Genomic DNA, 25,592 nt, shown 5'->3' with positions numbered 1-25,592 from the left:
CCTCAAATCTAAATCAGTATTTTACGGCACATAGGTTCCTCTGTGAAATAAAAAAAAGTCATTTTGCAAAATTTACAAGCTATCTTGATGTATTTTTGTAGATAATCAACTACTAAAGTAAGACTTCCTAGAAATATTCTCAAATGAAGTGAACTTTCTAATGTGGGAAAAGCATTTCTGACCTATTACAAAAATTTAGTGGGCATAATGCAGGAATTACCACAATTGTGAAAAGTACAATGTCACCTTGCAAAATAATATGCTGCAGCTAACTGAATTTGCAGCTTATGATCTGATTATGTCAAAAATCACGAGTAAAGGACATATAATCTAAGATTAAGCAATGGCATTATAAAACTGTTACTCAAATACTATCTTGGAATAGCTTTAAAATTTTTTGAGTTCCTCTCAGCCAAACCCCTCCCCCAAATACATGGACAGAATCCCTCCCTTGCGCAGTCAGGACATTATCACTTACAATAGCAAATATAACCAATAGGCTTCTAATACCTATGTTAACACGGACAGAATCTTTCCCTTGCGCAGTCAGGACATTATCACTTAAGTAATTCCTTATATATTGGCTTCAGAATTGATGTTTCTAACATATCATATTTTGTACATTTACTGTTTAGAAGATACATTTTACTTGAAAACATATTATTGTAGATAGAATAGAGTGTTCTTCTGCCACTTGAGCCTAAATCTATTTTATGAGCAACTTAAATGGAATGTTAAGAGAGAATTATTTTGATTTTGCACAGAAAGCTGAACAAGAGGATTCTCCAGTACTCCACAAAATTACAAGAGAATTGCAGATAGACTATCAACTTTCTTTGTGTACAAAATCAGCTTTCTGATTTTAGATTAAAAAGCCCAAGTCTCTTCTAGCTTTTTCTGACTCTGGGATTATAGCAGAATAAGAAAACCAGTTCATTGAGAACTATCTAAAATGTTTTTCTAACATCTGCGGACTCTGTTTTCATTAATATCACAATATAATGTATGACATTAAAAAAGTCTCAAATTATTGTCTCAAACTTGATTGCTTCTCATACTGAAATGATTTTTGTTGTGACATGTGTCCAATATATTGAAGTCAATTACAGCTCTGTAATTGACTTCACAATATGAAGTATGCATTATGTAATGGAATGTATTCTATTCTAAATGTTTCATATTTGAGAAGAGAAAATCCACTCTGTGTGAATGAATGTGGTTTCGAAAATGTTGCTTCATTTAGTTTAAATTCCACATGTCAACATAGCAAAGAAAGATCAATTCTGAAGCCAATTATATAAGGAATTACTTAAGTGATAATGTCCTGACTGCGCAAGGGAAGGATTCTGTCCATGTTAACATAGGTGTTAGAAGCCTATCGGTTATGTTTGCTATTGTAATCACAGGACTTAGCAGAACAATTATTTTCAATACCATGCTGGTAAGAATACAAAACATAGCAATCTTTCAGTGTGGATAGTATCTGTCGAGTAAACCCTAATTTGACTGGGCACTTTTGTTTTTAAGTACTAGAGTGGAAGAATGCTACTATAGCACTAAGTGGTAAGAGGAGAGAGGAGGACAAAGGTTAAACAAACTCTGACATTTGCTCAACTAAATGCTGTCAGCTATAACTATGTTATATCAGGGGCTAAAACATACATGCGCACACAAACAAATCCCTAGTTATTATGGTGCATTTCTCATTCAGTCAAATTGTAAGGAGTCAAATTTGGATAACTACATTACATACAGATTTTCAGTTGCCAGCCATTCTTGTTGGCAGAATAGATAGCCTCCTATTGGGTTATCTGAAATAACTCAAAGTTGCAGACTGGCAGCTTCAGATGAGCAAAACTCCATGCTCTTGGCATATGACTGTGCGAGTCAGAGCAGGAGTAGGACATGCTAAATCACATGCAGGCCTACAGCAATGGGTGCAAAATGGTCATCATTATGGTCATCAAAAAGGAACCCCTTTTTATAATATAAATGATATGGGATTGTTTTATGATCTTTAACTCAATCAATCATTAATGTTTAACAATGAAACATATAATGGTGGAAAGCGAAGCAAGGAACATATCGGCACAGTACCTCAGTGTTTAGCATTGCCTCACTGTGTCAGGGACCTGAGTTTGATTCCAACCTCTGGCAACTGTCTGTGTGGAGTTTGCACATTTTGTGTGTGTTTCCTCTGGTTTCCTCCCACAGTCCAATGATGTGCAGGCTAGGTGAACTGGCCATGCTAAATTCCCCATAGTGTCCAGGGATATGTAAATTAGGCAGTTGGACACGGGAAATGCAGGGTTACAGGGAAAGGATAGGAGAATGGAGATGGGTCTGGGTGCGTGCTCTTTGGATGGGAGGATGGACCTGTTGGGTCGAATGGCCTGTGTCCACACTGTAGGGATTCTATGATCCTGTGTCACTGCTATAATGCACCAATGTGGATGAGACCAAAAATCTACCACTCTTGTGAGAGTACAGTCCTAGAAGTCATTTACATGTCAATACACTATCCTCACAATGTGAGGCTAACAAAACTGCCCAGATAACCTTTAGCATTTTTGGAGGCATGGATTAGGAAAGTGGATAAAATCTCTGTGGAAGAAGGAGACGACTGTCAACCTGATGACCCCGGAGAGTCTGATGGACATCTGCCTATCCATTCACCCACTACCCTAGCTGAAGCCACAAAGGCCAGAGAGAAATTCCAGGATTTTGCACTGCAACATGAAAACACAGAAACGATATCAGTAGGAATTACTGACATGGTGACTCTTCAACCACAGCTTATTAAGCATAAGAAGATTACTGTTTTTTCCAGAGCTTACTCCCAAAATGCTTCAATTTTTTTACAATGGCTGTACACTTTATATTTTAAGGAGTGAGCAAGTTGAAAAATGACATTTTTACATATTTTCAGTGCTTTTTTTTTGCTGTAGAGCATGTTTGTTGGCAAATTCGGTTACATCGGGGCTTCCTTTGGTTATCTCTTATTTTAAGAAAATGAAATTATTTATGGGCAGCACCAGCAATTTGACTTGTTGTGATTTTATTGTGTAAGTGGTTAGCACTCTACTGTACTGTATTATTTGACAAAACAATTTATAAGTATGATGTAACTCCTGCTAAAATACTTATGCCTTATTCATTGTTGCTGCTACTTGGGGGGATAAAAATTAAAACAGTTATCTAGAGCTAGTTAGCTAAAGCCACACTGGAGAACATGGGATCGAATGTAACTCAATTCATTTCATAATGTTTGTAATAACAAATACAGAGAAGACTCCTGATATAATAATCGAGTATTTGGGGTAGATCTGAAAGTTCTGCAGGTAATTGTTAACATTTCTATAGCACCTCAGTATCACAGGTAACTGAGCATCTACAGCAAGGCAGATGGCAATAGCCTGAGGCCCAAACAATCTGTCATTTAGGTTCATCTGCTGTTGTGGAATGATTGAGGTTTCACAGTTCTCAAGCTGTCAGGTGAAATAAAATCTCAGGAAAAAAAGAATTGTGTTGGACAGCCAATCCTTGCATGATCATCTTAGCTTTCTGTATGATCACCTCTCCAACCTCCAATCGTCTGGCCATGAGCAAACCAAGTCACAGTGTGCACTAGTGGTAATCACAGAGAAGCCTGCTTTCAGCCTGTGTGCCACTGCTGCTGCTAAAGGTGCCTTCTGCTGGGTAAGTAAAACGCTGAGGAAGGATATCAAAAGTCTCAACTTTGTCACTGTTTCCATTCTACAGCACTGACTTTATAGACCTGGACTAACTAAATAACAGAGAATGTTTTTAAGTTTGAGTCACTTTTTTTCCTGCTATGCCAAAAGATAACACATTTCCTTGTCCAGTAAAGCCACAGGAGATCCCACTCTTCTTTCACTGGAGACCAGTTATGAGTGTACATCAGCTATATCTGCTCTGCTCACCCAAGGAGTGTTGAGGCAAATTGTAGCACCTCCACTACCATCCCAAATAAAATTGACAAATTCAGCATACGTTGGAGTTTGATATTGGAACATTTCTTAGCTGCACGGTTCAAAATAACGCAGGTGATAACATTGTCCATTAACCCATGGGTAGTGGCTTGTTGGCAGTTTTGCATGAGGTGAGGGGAAAAATAAACAAAACCCTGTTATTTTACACCAAAGAATCTCCAACAGGCAGGTGCCTGGAAAATTCTGGTAGACATCATGATATCAGTTGGCAGATGTACAGAAAATTAATCTCCACTAACTGAAGGCATGAACACCAATGGGACAAGTTTAAAGGGGAAATCATGCCTGGAAATGTGTGTATGTCAAGTTTTTTTAAAAAGCCCACAAATAAATCTAATTTTTTACATACTTTTGGGAATCAGATGTGGTTTCATAAACAATGTCACACAATCCCAGCTGCAAAATAATCGCAGAGCCTTGGAAAATATTCCCAGCCATCTGTTACACTTTAGCACTGTCACAAATTGACGTGGCATTAGTATAACAATCTTGCTATCTCTTTATTATAATTCTTGATATACTCTTTTCTTTCAACTTTGGTGTCGCCCTTTACTTTAAACCTTTTTAAAGTTTCTCAATAGAAATAAATGACTAGTATCAGCAAATGTTTTTTAATGGGTATTTTGTGCTTCTAGGGACTCAACAACCTGAGAGATATTGTAATTGTGATCTTTTAATCCCAGTAGGGGCTCATATAAAGCCTGAGTCACAGCGTCAAGGTGACTATCCTGCAGTTTTCTATGTAACATTCCTGATTGAAAAGGTACGCTCATAAAATTAGCCTTGTGATACCCAAATCCATCTTGTAGGTCAATATTAGCTTCTTTGATATAAAACCAGATCCAGTATGGAACTGAGAAATCAATTGAAGACTCACTATGGTTTGCAAAAGACAAAAAGAATGGTGTTGGGAATGGAAGACTGAAAAGTGAACATGCTAATTATTACACAGTGCAAAAGTATTTTGTGACAATTGGTGGGTTTAACATTGAAGTTATTGCACATGAATGTTGTAAAACATGCATGCTTATTCTCCATGTAGAACAAATGAATGTAATTGAATCTTGTTATAAATCAAGATATTGAATAACAATGGTGGATCTTAAATCTGCTTACCATATGTTGCCTTTAATTCAAACTCTATGCTCCATGATCAAACCACCCAATTATGATTAGCCAGCAGTTTCTAATCTTCTTTGGTATTCAGCTAGCTACCTGAACACTATTACACTAAATCATCGCTACATAGTTCCCTTTCACTCCAATGTATTTCAAAGGGTTTTCTTTTCAATTTAAGTCAATTAAAGAACATTATCTACAAATGCATTTTTTTAAAGTGTCAGTGTCATTTATGAAGAGCACAAAATACTTTGTCATTAATAGATGGATTAAAGTTGGTTCCTATACAAACAAAGTGACTGGTACATAAAATTACATAAAATAATTAAAGTTGGCATGTGTGCCATGATGTTCATGCAAGTGGTGACAATGTACTCTAAGGATTATTTCAAAGAGAAAGACAAATATTTATGCCTCAAAGCCAGAAAACCAGCAAGTGTTTGCATTTTTCATACACAATATCCCACCACTGGTGTGGTCGACAGAAACAATGTTCTGCTTCAGGTTTTTCCAGGAATGGACCTTGTCTATATACAATGAAGATGGCAAACAGCTGGAAAGATTATTTCAATGTAAGACTAGCAGAAGAAGTTAATTTTCTAAATGCTGTGCTGCTTTGGTTGGAGCAAGTTAGTGTTATAAAGCTAAAATTATGTGAAATGGGATTAATTCCAACACTGGGCAACATGTAGTGAAGTAGGTGCCAAATCTACAGTCCCTGGCTCTTCCTATACAACTGTGGAATCTGAACAACATAATTATTGTCTTTCTACTATTTAAACTGATTTTAATAAGCTACTTATGTAATGCTTTCAATCTAATGAAATGTGTGATATTTCACATAATCATTATAAAACACAAGTATGTCACTAATCTATGTCAGATCAGATAACCAAAGGCTTGATGCAGGTTTTAAGCAATATCTTGAGGAGGAAAATAAGTAAGGAGGCAGCGAGTTATATGAAACATATTTCAGAATTTGGACCCAGGAGAACGAAGGCAGGACCAGCAATGGTGGAGCAATTAAAATCTAAAATGCACAGGAGGCCAGATTAAATGGAATACCAGATAAAGCTGAGGGTTGTGAGTTTGGAAGAGTTTACAAAGTGACAGAGGGTTGAGGTCATGGAGGAATTTGAAAATAAGGATAAGAATCTTTAAAACCAAGACTTTGCTAATGTAGATCAGGGATAAGACTTAATGTAAGCAGCAGAAAGTTGGATGGCTTCAAGCTTACGGGGGGCGGGGGAGGGGTGGGGGGAAATGTGGGGGGCTAGGCATCAGTGCTTGGGAGTATCCAACTCCATTTGGTAAGAAAGGCATGAGTAGAGTTTTCAGCAGCAGATGATATGAGACAGGAACAAATCAGTCAGGCAACATTGGAGAGGTGAAAATTGCCAGTTGTAGAAATAAAGTTCTCCACTGATTCAAATTGATTCTCCTACAGATTTGAATAAGTCACTTTTCATGTATAAAAACACAGGCAGGATTTCTTAGGAGTTCAGTGTTTTGTTATGATTGAAAGGACATTTGGGCAAGTTAATATATTCTGAAACATTTTAAAATGTTTCAATCTGATACTAGACTGGGAACTCACACACTCACCCTCGCCTCCCTCCCCCCCACAAAGAAAAAGGGTAGCCGTTTTAAAAAATGAATTAAAACATGTTTGTTTCTCTAGAAATCTTGCAATGTGATGGTTTGTTTTTAAAGCTTTGGTCTAACAGTTCTCTTTTTATTTCCTGCAGCTTATTCTGACCTGGCAGAGTATTGAAAGTTCACAAAATGGGGAAATTATTTCTTTTTGCTGTTCTGGGAATCTTTCTGGAGTCCAGCAAAGGTTTCAGCCACCAGCATGCCTTGCCACGTGTGTTCCTCACATCTGAAGGTAAGTGCAACATTAAAAATGCACATTTCTATGTCCGATACTGTTAAATATCCACTTGATGCTGTTCATTTTGTTTGCAAGGCAGAAATATTCTGAAAGAAACTGAAGAAAGCGGTCTCTGTGGTGCAGAAAGGTCACATCTGTAATTACATTATTGTGGAAATTACTGAGGTCAGATTGTCTGCAAAGATCGAATGCAGAGTCTTTTTTATTCAAGGTTGAATATGGAAGTGCTCTGAAGTATAGCGAGATTTGATGTTGGTTTACAAGGAACTAAGAGTAATATAAGTTTGCTCAAATGAAAACAGCTTCTGAATACTACCTATATTTTATATTGACTGTTTCTTCAATTATGTGTAAGTCGATCTCATATTTACTTTAGCAAGCAAAAGTTGCAGGCTTGAATATTTAGGAATTTTATTATGAGTAGCTGTTATGTTCTGTGCACTAAGAGGCAGAACATCTGAAATGAAGGAACAATATGCATTTATTTTCCTTTACTACAGAAGAATGTATTTACTTGCTTCCATTTGAACATCTTTTTGTGTTAAACAGTATCTAACTAAGTTTAACATATCTAACTCAACAATGAAAGCAGGACATTGAACTTGAGCCTGTAAAGTGACAGCATTGAAGTTTTGATAATTTAGTGAAGGGAGGAAGGAGACAAGAGCTCAGATCCTGGTCTGATTATTTAAAAGGTTTTGTTGTTTTCTTGGAAACAGTTTTGTTATTACCAGGTCACCTGAGGGAGGAAGGGTCATCTATCAGGGGAGGTGGCTGGAGGTGATCATTTCTTTTCGGAAATCACAAGAACTGCAGATGCTGGAGTCAGTCAATACAGTGTGGAGTTGGAGAACACAGCAGCTTTATGGGAGCAGGAGAGGCGATGTTTCAAGCTTAGAACCTTCATCAGGACATTGAACATTAGCCCAGAATGTGGAATGTGAACTTTGATCACAATTCACACAGAATGGGATTGGGTTGTTCATATACCTTCTGAATCAGAACTAGAAATGCTACCAATAAGCTAAAAACCAGCATTACTTTTTTTTGTCAAAAAGTATTTTTAATGCAAGACTAACATTTATTGAGATCAGATGATTTTGGCTATGAGTTAGATAAAAATAGTATATTCGGAAGAAATGTAAAATGTTCCTCTCATGGAAGCAACATAAAAAATTTAAGATTGTGTTCTCTCCATTTCTTCCTGTGAAAATCTGGCAGTGGTGTCAGAACCTTCAGTACAAAGGCATTCATCAAATGTCAGTTATGAAACTGTCAACAAACTCTGCTCTCCTGAAATCCTGCAGATTGACATTTCCAGTCCTTGTGTCAATTGGGAGAAATTTGAGCTGGCAAACTTGAGAATGTTAAGAACGCAGCAAAATATGCTGAATATGAATGCATATATCATGCTTCCCTGACATACCCAATGACCCCTGACTCTGATTATAAGTGCTTTGTGGACAAGATACTGAACACATGCCCAAAACTGGGGTAAATAAGTCAGCAGAACAGTTGCTTCGCCCACAGGTTTGCACTGATGTGATGCCCAAAACCAATTCAGGATTCCGGTTTCAGGCATGTGGGCGTCCTGCTTCAATTCCGTATACAGAGGGAAGATAATCAAGCTGTGCCAGCCATTAGGTATTGCATCATTTAGATAACCTAGATTTTACTCTGACTTTGAAGGAATTCATTCGCATGTTATTACTTAACTTGATCTCAATTGATACTTGATTAATCACCCCATCTGACTTCTATAGCAGCAGTCACTTTGATTCAAACAGTAATTCCTTAGCTTAAAAGCATTGAATATTAAAGTAAATATATCATTATTAAGTTCACATCAGAGAATTTACTGCCACAACTAAAATGCAACCAGCACTTTAATAGTTTCATCTCAATTGTCAATTTTTTTTATTAACTTGCTGTTTGTAAGCACATCAACAGCCTCTGAAAGTTGAAATTACTTTCCTTCTGTAGCTAATGTGCACCCGAGGCTATTGCTTACTTTTCACTTGCTACAAAGTTTTAGCAATCTGCCAACACATTCTGAGGTAGTGTTCTAGATAGTCGGCAATTGATGAAAGCAATCTTAAATGATTTGAGAGTATCAGAAGAATCTAAGCCTGATCTAATACTTAGTCAGGCTTTGGAGAAGGTACAGAACAGATTTACTTGAATGGTTCCAGAAATCCTGTAGTTCCATGGACAGATTGAACAAGCAGGGCTTGTTTTCCTTCAAGCATGGAAGATTAGGAAGAGATTTGATCAGAGTTGTTTGAAATCATGAAGTTGCTAAATAAAGAGAGTTTCCAAAGATTGAAGTATTAGTAACCAGAAGGAACAATGTAAAGATCATCAGCAAAAGGACTAGAAACAAAAAAGAAGAAAACTTAATTTTGCGATGAATGCTTAGAATTTGGAATATGCTGTCTAATAGGATGGCGTATACAAATTCAGTAATATCTTCTAAAAGGGAATTTGATTATTATTGAAGTAGAAAAGATACAGGGATATGGGGAATGATCAGAAAATTTAGATGATCTGAATTTTTTTTTTGAAAGAGCTATTGCAGATTTGGCAGACCAGTGGCTGCTTCTGTGCTGTGCTGCAGTAGTCTACTATTCCATGAACATTGTTACACTAATTAAAGTGCCATTATACAGCTACTGCCCTGAGCACCACATAACAGGCATAAACTGACTGTTAGTAAGAATTGATAGTGAAATAGGACCTGGAGGTTGGCAGAATTGTGTGACGGATATTATATTAAAATCACTTTCTTGTTTCCTAGCAGAATTGAGTGAAATGTACGATTATTACAATTGAATAATAGTCAATGAGAGTAAACAGATGAAAGGTGCAACCTTTGTTAATGGTAAAAGAAAAAAGATCAGCATAAATGACTGGATTTGCCAACGTCAAGCTTTATAATTCTGCAAAACAGCCCAAATGGGTTTCAGTTGCATGTGTTGCTCACAATATGGTAACTCCAGGTGGCCTTTGTTCTATAGTTACATTTGTGATAGCTCAATAAAAGTGTCTATGAGAATAATTGTCTGTGTTGCAAATATATTCACTTTCTGGATTTGTAAAGGAAAGCCAGTTTTAAAAGCCTATGTAGCCAGTCTTAATCATTATTTCAAAGACTGCATTTTTTAAAAACTTTCAAGCCATTCCTAGATTCTTTATAACTCTGTGATGAAACATTATTACCTAGTGAATAATGCTGCCATTAGCACTTGAACAGCCAACAGTAAACAGATCTGCTTCTTATTACCACATGTCCATTAATTTCTCTAAAGGCACTTGTCATTCCAGAGGGCTTTTGTAAGTATGTCACAGAAGTTTAATTTCTGTACAAACATCAAATTAGGAAAATAGTTGAGGGTCATACAATTTGGATGATCTTTTTCAGTTTCTCCCATTAATCATTTAATTCAACTAGCCTTGAGAAAGTGGAAGTTCAAAGTTATTAGCAATCTGAATGCATTGGTAAACACCAGGAGTGAGTTTTAATTGAGGCTCAGCTCCCATCATTTAAATATTCAACATCCATATGTGTTGTCAGTTGTCGGTCAGTGAGAGATTATTCACAAATGATAGACTCGAGCAGGTCTAATGGTTGTCACATGGATCACTATTGCCAAATAGTAGGATAACAAGCCATGCTGCAAGTTCCTGCATTGCCTGTAAGGTTGAGACTTGAGTGAACTCATGACCTTCTGGTCTTAAATCTGAGACTCAACCAGCTGGCGGACTCCATCTTCCTGTTTAAATTAACAAATTTAAATCTTTGGTTTCACTTTTGCAACTCTGCCACCATGTTTTGGCCTAGTGACAACAGCTTTTAAAGATTGTACAAAACATTGATTTTTCCCTACATAGTGCACTATTAGCCAAGTCTAAAAGAGAAACAAAACAATTTTACAATTCTGGGACTTGAGATGGATTATTTTCTGATTCTCTGACGTACCACATTAAGATTTTGATGCATATTTCCAGAGAAAGAAAAGGTCAAATATTTGGCTTGTTGAGGATCTCCTGTTGCATTAGAATTAATTACAGTGAAATAAAAATACAATCTCTCCTGCAGTCTATAAGGGCCATTATGTCTATATTCTTAAAGCCTCATTAGTGCTTTTGGCAATTTATTTTGAAACTAGCTTTACAATCATGGGGGAGCATTTTCCTTGAAAGTGAGAACATTCCACTATTTCTTTATTTGGTGCTAAAATGCTTCCTAATTTGGAAAATGAATAATCAGTAACAATTAGACACAACAATCAAAGTATCATACTTCATTATATTTTGAGTTGTCAAGACAATTGCATGCATATGGCCGGGCCCACAGGCTGCAACCAGTATGAAACCTGTGAGGCATGGTTAGAAATATAAAATGTAGAATTTTCAGCAGAATGTTTTTTTTTATCCACCATATACCTGGCTGTAAGTTATTTTAATTCAGATTGTTATTGCAGTGATTCAGACTGATATTTTCCATTTTGCATCCTAAATGTAGGATAGGCATGCCCAGGGGTTACTGACCCTCTGCTCCCACCAGCGAGAAAGTGCATGAGATCGATCTCCATCACAGACCCTGATGTTGATATGTCATCATGCCAGAGCCTGGTCAGTCAGAGACCAGCAGCTTCTGTGACCTAGAGTTTATCAGTAGTGGCCAAGGCTTCAGGGAATTCCATAGCAAGAAGGGGAGTCTTTATCTTTTGGATCAAATTGGGAAGGGTTTGCAGGGAGAACGGGGCTGGGGGACATCAAGACAGGGGCTTTCAGGTACCACCACCATGACCTGTAGCCCTGGCCCTGACCAGGCCACATGTAGGCTGTCCCCTCACCAGCAGGCAGGTCGCCTTGACTTCAGGAGCCAGCCATGTTTCCAAGCTGCCGTGAAGGCTTGTAATTAGTCCATTGTGCATTGAAGCCCTTGGGTGGGTGTTTATGGACCATTAAAGGCCTTAGTTGCTGGTGAGTCAAGAAATTCATCCATGACTCTCTCTCACCCAGCATCTAATTGCTGCAATGGTGAGAAAGGGATAAATATTTCAGTAGGGACCACTTGCCCAGTTACCTACCTTTCTCACCACCTTCCACTCCATTTGCTGGGAGGGGGAAATGGCACCCTCGGAACCAATGGGTTTAGTTATTTGTTTCCTTTTTATTCATCAATCAAAAGGGGAAATCGGGACTATCACTAATTTGAACTACTTGCAGCAAATTCCTCCCTGGATTATCTTATTACGAGCATTTTGAACACCAAGTTCTGTAACAAATTTGATTGATTCACTTACATGAAAATGTATTTGCTTCAATCATGTATTTTGTACAAAAGTTCTGCCTTCTAGACAACTGGTTTCGTGATATTTTTGGTATCAAAAAGCACTGTTAGCTCGGGCATAGATTAGCCTGGTTGCGGATAGGATTGACTCCCACCACCCACCATCACCCCCCCCCCCCCCACCCCCGCCCCCACCCAACTCCAGTTCTTAATTCTGGTGTTTCACCCACTCAAATGGAAACAATGTCAAAATGATTAAATACATTATCCATTGTCATAATGGCTAGCAGCTTTCAGTTAGTGAAAGTAATCAGAAGGTAGTTGGCTTTGATGCTCTAACCCACTCTTCTAACATATCAACAGAAAGGAATCTTGTTTCCCTGTTCTGGACTGCAGTGCTACCAAAGGGCAGCAGATCAAAAAGTCAGCTTATTGTTTAAGAACTTCCTCCTTCACACAGCACACAATGCTGCATGCACTGAATACGCAACTTCAATACAAAGGAATTGTTGAATAACTGCACACAACAGCAAACTCAATGGGAACTTAACTCATATTCAAACTCGGCTCACATGGGAATTTTCCAAAGAAGGGACTTGTCATATGGAGGGTGCAAGAGGAACTTGGAAAATTTTATAATGGTCCTTTTATACAAGAACGTAAATTTGTTGTTGCAGCTTGCCTTAAAGTAATAAGCATCACTATATCTGTTTAACAGAAGTTGAAAACTTCAATGCATTAAAAGTTGACGTGTGCTCAGAACAGTCAAATTCAGTTCCACCACTGGCACACTGCTTCATTGACCTAATAAGTAGTTGAAATTGGTGTGCATGACAGGTATGTGGGAATGTGGGCTTTCTGAGACATAAGATCATCTGAAACATATATTTTTGCTCTGACATTCAAAGTTATTCCAGGAACTTTACCATTTCCAGCAGGGTCATGCAAAATTCGTTCAATCCGCCTGATGTCTCGGTATTAATAGCCGGAATTAACCTACATCAAGATATCTTCAAATACATTCTGTTCTGTATGCATGGATGAGTTAAGACAAGTGCAGCCAAATGTTACATTTTTCTTGCCTTAATCATCTTTTTCTGGATGTTTAGAGACAACTCCATTAAAAGTTGAAACAGCCGAGAATACAAAATATTAGCACTTCTTATGGGAAATGCAATCCACTGGTTTCGAAATTCTTCAGGATGCACACCTGAAGCACCGAAAGCAAGAATCACAGTTCGGTTATATTTTGATGTGGATGTGACGGTGCTAGACTGGTTGGGATAAACATCCCCATGCCTCCACTTCTCGTCTTCAAACAACCACCCAACCTTTAAATGGACCATCATTCGCAGAAAACTACCCACCTTTAGGACAACATTGACTACACACAACACACCCCTGTCACAGCAACTTCTGCAAGGCATGCCAGATCATTGACATAGATACAAAAATCACACGTGAGAACACCACCCACCATGTACATGACAGATACGCGTGTGTCTCGGCCAATGTTGACTACCTCATACACTGCAGGCAAAGACGCCCAAGACATGGTATTATTGGCAGGAACATGCCAATGCTATGACAAAGATGATTGGGCACTGTGCAACAATCACCAGACAGGAATGTTCCCTCCGAATCAGGGAATACTTCAACAGTCAATGACTTTAAGCCTGTGATTTTTGAGTAAGCATCTTCCAACATGGCGTTCTAGACACACAACAATGCAGAATTGCTGAGCAGAAGCTAATAGCTAAGTTTCATACCCGTGAAGACAGCCTCAATCATGATCTTGAGTTCATGTCACGTTACATATGACCCACCACACTGTTCTGTCTTTGTAAAATCTTCCTTACTGTCCTGTTATAAGACCATAAGACATTAGGAGTGGAAGTAAGGCCATTTGGCCCATCGAGCCCACTCTACCATTTAAATCATGGCTGACGGGCATTTCAAATCCACTTCCCTGCACTCTCCCCGTAGCCCTTAATTCCTTTGTGAGATCAAGAATTTATCAATCTCTGCCTTGAAGACATTTAACGTCCCGACCTCCACTGCACTCAATGGCAATGAATTCCACAGGCCCACCACTCTCTGGCTAAAGAAATGTCTCCTCATTTCCGTTTTAAATTTACCCCCTCTAATTCTAAGACTGTGCCCACAGGACCAAGTCTCCCCGCCTAACAAACAACTTCCCAGCGTCCACCCTTTATAAGCCATGCATTATCTTGTAAGTTCTATTAGATCTCCCCTCAACCTTCTAAGCTCTAATGAATACAATCCCAGGATCCTCAGCCATTCATCGTACGTTAAACCTACCATTCCAGGGATCATCCGTGTGAATCTCTGCTGGACATGCTCCAGCGCCAGTATATCCTTCCTGAGGTGTGGGGCCCAAATTGGACACAGTATTCTAAATGGGGCCTAACTAGAGCTTTATAAAGCCTCAGAAGCACATCACTGCTTTTATATTCCAAACCTCTTGAGATAAACGACAACATTACATTCGCTTTCTTAATCATGGACGCTACCTGCAAGTTAACCTTTAGAGAATCCTGGACCAATACTCCCAGATCCCTTTGTACTTCTGCTTTACGAATTTTCTCACCGTTTAGAAAATAGTCCATGCCTGTATTCTTTTTTCCAAAGTGCAAGACCTCGCATTTGCTCATGTTGAATTTAATCAGCCATTTCCTGGACCACTCTCCTAAACTGTCTAAATCTTTCTGCAGCATCCTCACCTCTTCAGTACTACCTGCTTCTCCACCTATCTTCGTATCATCAGTAAACTTTGCCAGAATGCCCACGGTCCCTTCATCCAGGTCATTAATACGTAAAGTGGACAGCTGCGGCCCCAACACTGAACCCAGCGGGACACCACTCATCACTGGTTGCCATTCCGATAAAGAGCCTTTTATCCCAACTCTCTGCCTTCTGTCAGACAGCCAATCCTCAATCCAAGCCAGTAGCTCACCTCAAACACTATGGGCCCTCACTTTACTCAGCAGCCTCACGTGAGGCACCTTATCAAAGGCCTTTTGGAAGTCTAGATAACATCCACTGGGTTTTCCTGGTCGAACCTACGTTTTACCTCTTCAAAGAATTCTAACAGGTTTGTCAGGCATGACCTCCCCTTACTAAATCCATGCTGACTTGTTCTAATCTGACCCTGCACTTCCAAGAATTTAGAAATCTCATCCTTAACAATGGATTCTAGAATTTTACCAACAACCAAGGTTAGGCTAATTGGCCTGTAATTTTCCACCTTTTGTCTTGATCCTTTTTTAAACAAGGGGGCTACAACAGCGATTTTCCAATCATCTGGGACTTTCCCAGACTCTAGTGACTTTTGAAAGATCACAACCAAAGCCTCCGCTATTTCCTCAGCCACATCCCTCAGAGCTCTAGGATGTAGCCCATCGGGGTCGGGAGATTTATCAATTTTTTGACCTTTTAGCTTTTGTAGCACTTTCTCTTTTGTAATGCCTACCATACTCAACTCTGCCCCCTGACTCTCCTTAATTGTTGGGATACTACTCACGTCTTCCACTGTGAAGACTGACGCAAAGTACTTACTAAGTTTTTCAGCTGTTTCCTTATCTCCAATGACTAGCCTTCCAGCATCAATTTGGAGCTACCCAATGTCTACTTTAACACTGTTTGAACACCATCACCTTAATAACTTACTAAGATCTCTCTGCCTTAATTAGTCTGCACTGTTGGATTACTTGTTTCTTTGATTAGACCCTAGGCATGCAGCTCTTTTATACCAATCATGTTATTCCAGCCGTTTAGTTTGTCTGTAGCACCACCCTGGGTTTTTTTGTTTGTAATTATCTCTCTGCCTCATTTAATTGGATAATAGGTCATCCCTTCACTTGCTATTCAGCTGTTGACACTTTACTCACACCATCTGACACTTTTGATCACCCGCAGCGATTTATTTTTCAGCCTGTCAACAGTTTTACATGCATTACTTGTGTGGTCCTTTGATCTCTTTGTCTATAAATTCTGTTCCACCTCTGTATACCTCTGTCCACTTCCCCTAATGAAGGAGCAGTGCTCCAAAAATTTGTGATTTCAAATAAATCAGTTGGATTATGTCCTGGTGTCATGTGACTTCTGCCTTCTTTTTAATATAACCCAAACTGTTCTTTCAACAGATGTGAATGAAATAATTTATGGAAAGTGTAAAAACTAATTTCTCTACAATGGATCTCAACCTGAGCTAAACTGATTCTAGTGTTAACTTTCAGAAATTCAGTGGACGATTTAACTCGATGGTATATAGTTTGGAAGTATAACATTGCTTGACATATTTACATTCATTTCAGTGAAATGTTAAATAAGATTGCTTTGGGAAGATATTATAAAATGTTAAGACACGGGTTCAAGAGGCACAAGGAGCTTTTCTGTCTAATGGATGTCCTTCAACAAAAACACTTAAAACCTCCTCAGGCATATCAGTGTTTTTGTGAGACCCAAGTTCTTACCACATCTACCCAAAATTCAGCCAAAATAATTCATTATATTTAAAATACTTTGAAATTTTTCAGAGAAAGGTGATAATTGCACTAAATTTTATCTTTCATTGCATGAAACTATCACTGGTACAAATATTTGTACACAAAGAAAACGTTTATGCTTTTGTGTAGGTTTATAACGTTAAAACATTGCAATAATTAAGTCCTATTGAAAATAGCAGCTGAAACAAATGCAGTGTATTGGAATCTTTACTGAGAAGGACATCTAACTCTGCTATTGAATATGCAAAACTTGTTATTTCAATTTAAAATCATATGTTATCAATGACTTCAGTTTGTATTGTCACTGGAATACACTGATCTTCCCTCCATCAGTTCATTTTCCCTTAATCCAACTTCCTTTGAATGTCCCCCAAAAAAACAGGTTGTTCTGCTCACTGAGATTAACTCCCATTGAGAAATCATGGGCAGAATGTTGTTTATTGGTTGGGAACCCAAATATCAGGTCAAAATTGGGCCCTGACCCAGATGAAGAGGGAGGGGGAAAGCGGCCCCTGTGTTTTTTCAGCCCCCTCTTCCTCCACCCTCAGCTGGTCACAACAAATGTTTTCATTTTGGCACACAGCCATTACACCTCAATTTAAAAACCTGTACTAGGTTTCTCTCTTCAGTCTTTCATGGGACTTGAGCGTTGTTGGGCAGGTCAGCATTTGTTGCACAGTGCAATTGCCTTTGAATCGAGAGGCTTGCTAGACAAGTTCAGAAGGCTGTTAAGAGTCAACTATTTTAGTCTGGTTCACATGTAGACTAGTTCGGGTTAGAATTGCAGATTTCCTTCCCTACTAGATCGTAGTAAACCAATATAGTTTTACAATAATTGATAGTTCCATGAACATTATTTCTGAGAATAGCTTTGGTGAAAATTAAGGAACTAATTGCAAGTCTTCCTTGAATGAAACAAAGAGGAATTTATGACTGACCTACCAACCCTAGGAAAAATAATATGACAGGATATTAAACACCTCCTCCTCAAGTTGAACCCCCAAAGATGCACCCTCAGCTCCCTACTCTACTCCCTGTACACCTATAACTGTGTTGCCAAATTGCAAAGGCCAGAAGAGGCTCAGAGTCTGCCTGGAGCATTGTTTTCCAATAGGATATAAATGCTGTACTCCTGCCTATTCAGGGGACCCACATGCCAACTTTACCTCTTATCAATGGTATAACTAAGACTTTTAATTACTTTAAATTGCTATACCTAGCACTTGTAACCAAGCTCTGAGGAAGGGACACTGGACCCAAAATGCTAACTCTGATTTCTATCCACAGATACTGCCAGACTTGCTGAGATTTTCCAGCAACTTCTGTTTTTGTTTTTGACTCACAGCATCAGCAGTTCTTCACTGGTGGGCAGGTAGTCATTCCAACCCCCAATTTCACACTTGAAAAAAGGTTTGGTGATGTAGGATTAATGATAGCAGTAAATCAGAAATCACACGCATCAGGCTTCTGATCCTCCTGCTTTTCGGAGAGAAAGCTTGCTCCAAATATCTCTTGGTCTCTGGTGTTGCATCAGTCCATACAACTGTGTAGTTCCATCCTAAAATTTGTTAACATTCTACACAAAGCCAAATTCCATTGATACTTGCTGTTTCATGGCATTTCTATGAGGTCATTTCAGCGTGCAACTTGACCTGCACACCACCCACTCAGCCTTTCCATACCTGCTATGTGCAGGCCTTGTTCCTGCTCTACTGCAGAGCTAAGAATGGAAAGCAGTTTTAACATATGAATCATTAACACTTAGCAGGTATTCCATGCCTGCTGCACATTTCCACTGCAGTCCCGTTATGTTTCAGTTGAAAATGACCCAGAACAAATCTTTCCAGTTGAGCACGTGCTCTTCATGTTCAGTACAGTACAATGAGTAGGAATAGCGCCAATCCTGATAACAAATCAAAACAAGTTGCTTAAAGCAAAGGTTTAGAGGGTGAAGTTTCTAATGGAGGCCTCTGTTACAATGTTAACAATGGTTAACAGATTACAACTTTATCTGCTTGTGTGGCTTCATCTATTTTATTGACTTGGTTTGTATCAGTGATAATTAATACAATAAACAACATCTTAAATTGTATGGTCTTCAGAGCCGTACTGTGTAATGGAGATATAATCAGTTCAATGGTAGGAGCTCTTATCACCTGATAACGATTGCTTTGAGATTCATGATAAAATGCTAGCTTCTGAAAGTGAACAAGTAGCGTTTCCCAACTGAATGCTCCAAACAAAACTCGGAAACAGTTGTACAACTAAATTATAACTGTACAATGCTAAAAGTATATGTTGGTTTTGTCATCAGCCTCCGTTGTGATTTTGACTGATATTCTCTAAACATAGCAACTGTTCCTAGACATGGTGGATAAAATATCTATAAATGATGATTATCCACAGTCAGATCAGCTCTGGACACAGCTTGTACATGTCAAGTAATCAGCTTCCATATCAAATATACTTTTCATATGAACATACTGGCAAGCAGCAGGATTGAGTTATTCGGCCCCTCAAGCTTGCTCCACCACACAATAAGATTAAATTACAAATTAAAAATAGCACAAGATCTCAAGAAAGATGGAGAAAATGTTTTACTGACACTCTGGAGGCTTTGTGGAAAAGGGAACAGATTGACACGTGTGCTAGAGGGTCTTGCCTCAAACTGTGCCATGTGGCAGCACCCTGTTCAACAAGCTGCAACTTAATCAGAAAGTGACCACATAAACACTCATGTGAAGAGGCAACAAAAATGGAAGGAGAGAGATCAGAACCATGACTCAAGAACTCCACTTCTCAGGATAACTGTTGTCCTCTTTAAGCAAAGACCAGGATTGGATGATGGTGTCACCTGAGGACATGGAGATCATGAGGGCCTGACAGTCATCACCATAGGTTTCTAGGGACTGACAATATCTGTACTGCGACTGAGTGGTCACATTTTAGAAAAGTTATAGAAACATATAAAATGAAGAAGGGAATAGATAAGGTAGAAGCAAGGAGGTTGTTTCCACTGGTGGGTGAAACTAGAACAAGACGGCATAGCCTCAAAATTAGGGAGACCAGATTTAGGACTGAATTGAAGAGGAACTTCTTCATCCAAAGGGTTGTGAATCGGTGGAATTCCCTGCCCAATGAAGTAGTTGAGGATTCCTTGTTAAATGCTTTTGAAGCTAAGAGAGATGATTTTTTGAATAGTAAAGGAATTAAGTGTTATGGTGAAAGGGTGGGGAAGTCAAACTGAGGCCGTGGAAAGATCAGCCATGATCTTATTGTATAGCACAGGCAGGTTCAATGGACCAAATGGCCTACTCCTGCTCCTGCTTCTTATGTTCTACATGCTGAGTACTGTCTTTTAGCTCGTTCAATTTTTAGTCAGAATGTCTATGCAAGGGCCCCACCAGACATTTGAATACATAATCTATGCTGACACTGAGGGCTGAATGAATGTTGTGCTGTTGCAGTTGTTACCTTTTCTAATGAGATGTTAAACCTAGGACCCAACTGCACACTCCGATGAATGTAAAAATTCCATATAAAAGTTTGCAGAAGAATTATCCGTCATATCTTGAACAACCTAACAATTGTTAAAACAAATTATTGGATAATTTATTTCCAAGTTTATGGGAGCCTCCTATTTACAAATTTACTGTCATAGAAACCACATTTCAAAAGTACTGATGTGACAAAGTTCTATGGTTCACCCAGAGATCATGAAAGGGACATTATGACTGCAAGTCCTGTCCTGTAGGAGGACTGACATAATGGATTGACCCGCTGCACATTGTGTTCAAAGGTCGTGTTTTAGATGTTTTGAAAACATCACCTTTAAATTGAATAATAAATATTATGCTTGTAAGGATTATCATGGAGGCATTAGTGGAGCTTTCAAAATTGTAGCCTCATTCTAAACCAGCAAAATGAAAGTAGAATTTCTCTCTCTTGATGAGATTAACCATACACTTACCAACTAGCTGACCATCCTAATGTTGCATATGCAGATTAAAGCTGAGACTTGGATTTCTGCCAAGGTGGCCAGCCTCTCTATCATAATAAAAATGGTGGATATACCCAGAAATTGCAGGCCCCATACATAAAACTGAAACTTCCCATTTGCAATAATGTTTTGTGGTTAAAGGAATGTTGCCACTGTTTCTCTTTCCTCAGCTGGATCTTAGTACCTATTTGGGTTATAGTGGTAGAAGAAGAACCGGCAATGAGCCTCAACAAGAGGAGCATCTTGACTTAACATGTTGTAATGGAGTGGAAATAAATTACATTAGCAAGTTGATCAACTGAGTCAATGTGCTGGGGAGTGACAGACTTTAGTTTAGATAAATGCAAGGTATTGCATTTTGGTAAAACAATCAAGGGCATGACTTATACAGTTATTGATAGGGCTTTGGTAGTGTGTAGAATGGAGAACGAGGGGTTCAGGTACATAATCCTTTGAAATTTGTATCACATGTGTTTGGGGTGGTTCAGAAGGCTTTTAGCATGCTAGCAGTCATTGTTTAGACCATTGAGTGTCGGAATTGGGACGTCATGTTGATGTTGTACAGGATGTTGGTGAGACTGCTTCTGGAGTACTCTGTGTAGTTCTGGTCACCTAGCTAGAGGAAGGATATTATTAAATTGGAGAGGTTTCAAAAAATATTTACCGAAAAGTTGAGATAATAAGGTGTAGAGATGGATGAACACAGCAGGCCAAGCAGCATCAGAGGAGCAGGAAGGCTGATGTTTTGGGCCTAGACTCTTCATTTTCTGAAGAAGGGTCTAGACCCGACACATCAGCCTTCCTGCTCCTCTGATGCTGCTTCGCCTGCTGTGTTCATCCAGCACTGCACCTTGTTATCGCAGATTCTCCATCTGCAGTTCCTACTACCTCTTAACAAAATGTTGCTGGGTATGAAGGGATTGAGTTAGAAAATTAGTTTGGGACTTCTTGTACTGGCGCATGGGATTGAGGAATGACCTAATGGAGAGTTATAAAATCATTAGGGGCATAGATAATGTGAGTAGCTAGAGTCTTTCCCCTAGGGTGGGGGAATTCTAAACCAGGGGGCATACTTTTAAGGTGAGAGGAGAAAGATTTAAAAAGGACATAAGGGACAACCTTTTTACACAAAGAGTCGTTTGTGCGTGGAATGAATTGCCAGAGGGAGTGGTGGCTGTAGGCACGGTTACAACATTTAAAAGACATTTGAAAAAGTACCTGAATTGAAAAGGTTTACAGTGATATTGGCCAAATGCAGGCAAGTGAGACTAGTTCAGGGTGGGAGTATGGTCGGCATGGGCTACTTGGACCAAAGAGTCTGTTTCCATAATGTATGATCCTATGACTCAATAAACATTAAAATTAGACTATGAGGAGATCTGTGAATATAGGTCTTCTCTGATGATGTCCTAAGATTATCTCAATCCAAGCTCTTATGATATCATTAGATTGGCTGTAAGTTAAGGTAGCCTCAACATTAACCCATTTATAACAAAAACAGAAATTGCTGAAAAAAGCCCCTCTAGGTGGGGCAGCATCTGTGCAGAGAAATCAGAGTTAATTCTTCGGGTCGAGTGACCCTTCGTCTCAGCACCTTTTTACAATCCTATACACTGTCATCACCCCCACCCCCAAGCTTTTCTCCCCATATATAAGACCTCCCCATACATGTATATTGCTGCATTCCCCACCACCAAAAATTCTCTGACTGCACAAATTCAGGCTGTCTGAAAGTTTCACAGTTCTACAACATTGGCTTGAAAAGTATTGACTTTGGTTCTGACCTTCTTGTTGGGTGGACACTAAACTACCTGAACCTTGGAAGACCAGTTCATCTCTTGGATGTAGTTCTCTGAGGATGTTGGTCCTCCTAACCTTGGTCGTTGGTCCATTTCCTTCTCTAAAGATGCTTAATCCTCTGAAAACTTTTCTTTACTGAATCAGGTAGTTGCTCCACAACAACTTAGTGGGTAGATTTGATCCCATGAATCTCTATCATGGAAATTGGCTGCTTGGTGGAAACAAATTCCTGCTTCCTTGTAAACCAGGTAATTTTCTTTTCTTCACTGTTGTCCTGAATCTGTTGGTGTTGGCTAGCAGAGGATTTGTATGCAACTTCTCTTCATTTTGTTCAAGCAAATGTTTGATAGATCTATGTTGATTTCAATTTGTTTTGGTTGCTTGTTTTCATTCATGCTCTATTATACTGGTCCACAAGACATTTTCCCATCCTCAGTCAGATTACAGGAACATTGTTGTTTATTGAGTATCTGCATCACTGGTACAAAAAAAAATCTGCTTTATAAGACAAAGAATTGAAACACTGCTTCTGAACTTGCGTTGACTCATCATCTGATACCAAATTCAAATCTGGAATTACAATTTGTTCTTTTAGACCATCTGCTGTCTAAATGACTACAGTTATTGATACCTCAGCAAGGTTGAGTAGGTTCTACTGCTCTTTCTTGTTGTCATATTTGCTGCTTCTCACAAACTCAAACTCAACTGATTTCTATCACCTGAAATTTCTTTCATGATGTCAAGGATGGAAAAGGATTCCATTGGTCCAATACAGTTGCAGATTTCCTTCCCATTGACAGTATTAAACAATGCTCTCATGCTAACATGAGTAATGCCACTAGACTGTTTGGCATTTTGGGTTCCACCATGAATCTAGGTGACCAATGAAATCTTCCACCAGTTGACCTTTGACCAGTTGGATGGAAACTGTTTATTCCTGCACCAGAAGTTCTCTAAATGGCTTCTTACTGAGTAAACTTGCAATAACTTGATTTTTTTTCATCTGTTTGTGATTTTATTTTGGAACTGATTGAACGCAGTCTGCTAACAGAAGGTATTTGAGGCTAAGACATGCATGCAGGCTCAATAAGCGAGAAATATTGTTTGTGAATCACATATGCATGCCCAACTTTCGCATGCTTTTATAATATTGCAGAGTGACTTGTGGCTTGTTAATCTTAGGAATGATGCCACATGGATCATATAGTTTCAACTCTGTAAGCTGTCACTTCTGTTTCTTCAACTTTTTGTATTTGTTCTGAGTAAACAGTGACACTTCTCCCTGTGTGGGGCCTAAAATGAATGAGGTGTCCATTTGATATAAACAGATTCTGTCAAACTTGAGACCTTTGGATCACCACATTCCTCAGGAATGCATTGGGTATGCAAATCTTCTGGAAGTAATCTATAGTTTTACAAATGTAGCATTCTTTTGATACAGCTAAGCTTAGGCATATTCAGTGCCATAGCACTGACTCTGAATTTTAGTTTAGGCAAGTGAGCAAATACTTTAAGTCGGCATTTTGTAATTTTGTAATTCATAATTCATTTTGTAACCTGCATAGGTGTTATTCTGTGAAAAGTTTGCCCTTCTCTTTATAATTTGTGATTATTCCTTCTTCCAGCATGGTCTGAATAGTTTTCTCTCAAGACTTTCCTTAGATCGATGATTTTGTTCAGATTTATTACAATAATTCCAACAACAATTTTGCCTCTATTGTGTACTTCTTTGAAGATGTAGAGAGCTGCTGGTGTTGCACTGTGACGGACAAGGTCAGAAATCAGACAACACCAGGTTATTTGGAATTGCAAGCTTTCAAAGCATATCCCCTTCATCAGGTGAAGTAACTTCAAGCATCATAATCAAAAGTTTTTCCACTAATCTGTCGAGGTCATTAAATTTTGTCTTGATTCCCCTAGATGCTGAATCCTTCTGTTTATATCTTCCTGTATCAAGAATTTTATGTTATCGGATTTTAAGAATTGTAAAAATCTTGTAAACTCCTTCAAAAGTACCTGGACCACCTTTTATGTTTTGTCAATTCATTATGTTATCAATTGGAGTTCTGATCAAATTTACTCACTTGTTTGTGATTCAATGTTTAATTTTGAAGCAACTTTGTATCTTAAGAACTAATTCCTCCAGATGTACAATCATCTGTTGACCTTATCTGATATTAAATCCTGCGGATAGTGTAAAGACTATATATTTTTACTTTTGTGCTTTTTAAAACAAGGGACTAAAATGTTTTGAAACACGGGGCTTTAGAAGGCTGGCTCTATGTTTTAAGTGGAAGGAATCTGATACCTTTTGGTGAACCCTATTAATGCAGCTGTGAGTTCCAGCAATGTGCCGATAAACAGGAGCTAAGGAGTTGTTGGCTCGTGAAGCTGATCCATTTGTGGACTAGGGATCAATTATCGAGGACAAAGTTTGTCTGCCTGCCTGCAAAAAGGTGATTGGTTATCATTTAGCTGAATAGCTTGGGCTGTGAATAAGACAAAGAGAAACTAATCTGACCAGGAGGGAAACTGACAGACCTGCACTAGCCAAAGTCTCTCTGTCTCCATTTTCTGACATGAGCCACTTTAAACCTGAGAAACTTGGCTTAACTTTCCTTCTTTCTGAAGAAGGGTCCCGACCCGAAGCATCAAGCTTTCCTGCTCCTCTGATGATGCTTGTTCATCCAGCTTCACACCATGTTATCTTTGCTTCAGCCGCTGCAAGTTGTGATTTTGAAGAGGATAAGTCTTTCATTAATGAAGCAGCCACCCTGTACATCTTGCAAACAGTAGATGCATTTGGAAAGAGGAAGCTTGAGGAGAAACTTCTATGCATCAGGAAGAACCAACCCAACACTTCCTATTTCTTACAAAGATGATGGAACTATTTTTCTGGTTTTCCCTCCACCTCAGTTTATTTTTTTCTGTGTGCACA

General features: G+C 38.8%; 1 protein-coding gene across 4 annotated transcripts in view; it reads left to right on the top strand.

Annotated features, from left to right (window-relative positions):
• The window catches only part of sema3c (sema domain, immunoglobulin domain (Ig), short basic domain, secreted, (semaphorin) 3C), a 163,334-nt gene that overhangs the window by 15,295 nt on the left and 122,447 nt on the right, over positions 1–25,592 (top strand). For all 4 annotated transcript variants that reach the window (XM_048554274.2, XM_059654603.1, XM_048554273.2 and 1 more), the window contains one exon: positions 6,881–7,020. In XM_048554274.2, the coding sequence (XP_048410231.1) occupies positions 6,918–7,020 (103 nt within the window). In that variant the 5' untranslated portion in view covers positions 6,881–6,917. The remainder of the gene's footprint in view (positions 1–6,880; positions 7,021–25,592) is intronic.

The sequence above is a fragment of the Stegostoma tigrinum genome, chromosome 25 (genome assembly GCF_030684315.1).
Source record: "Stegostoma tigrinum isolate sSteTig4 chromosome 25, sSteTig4.hap1, whole genome shotgun sequence".
NCBI lineage: Eukaryota > Metazoa > Chordata > Chondrichthyes > Orectolobiformes > Stegostomatidae > Stegostoma > Stegostoma tigrinum.
This window is presented reverse-complemented; position numbering and strand designations above follow the sequence as displayed.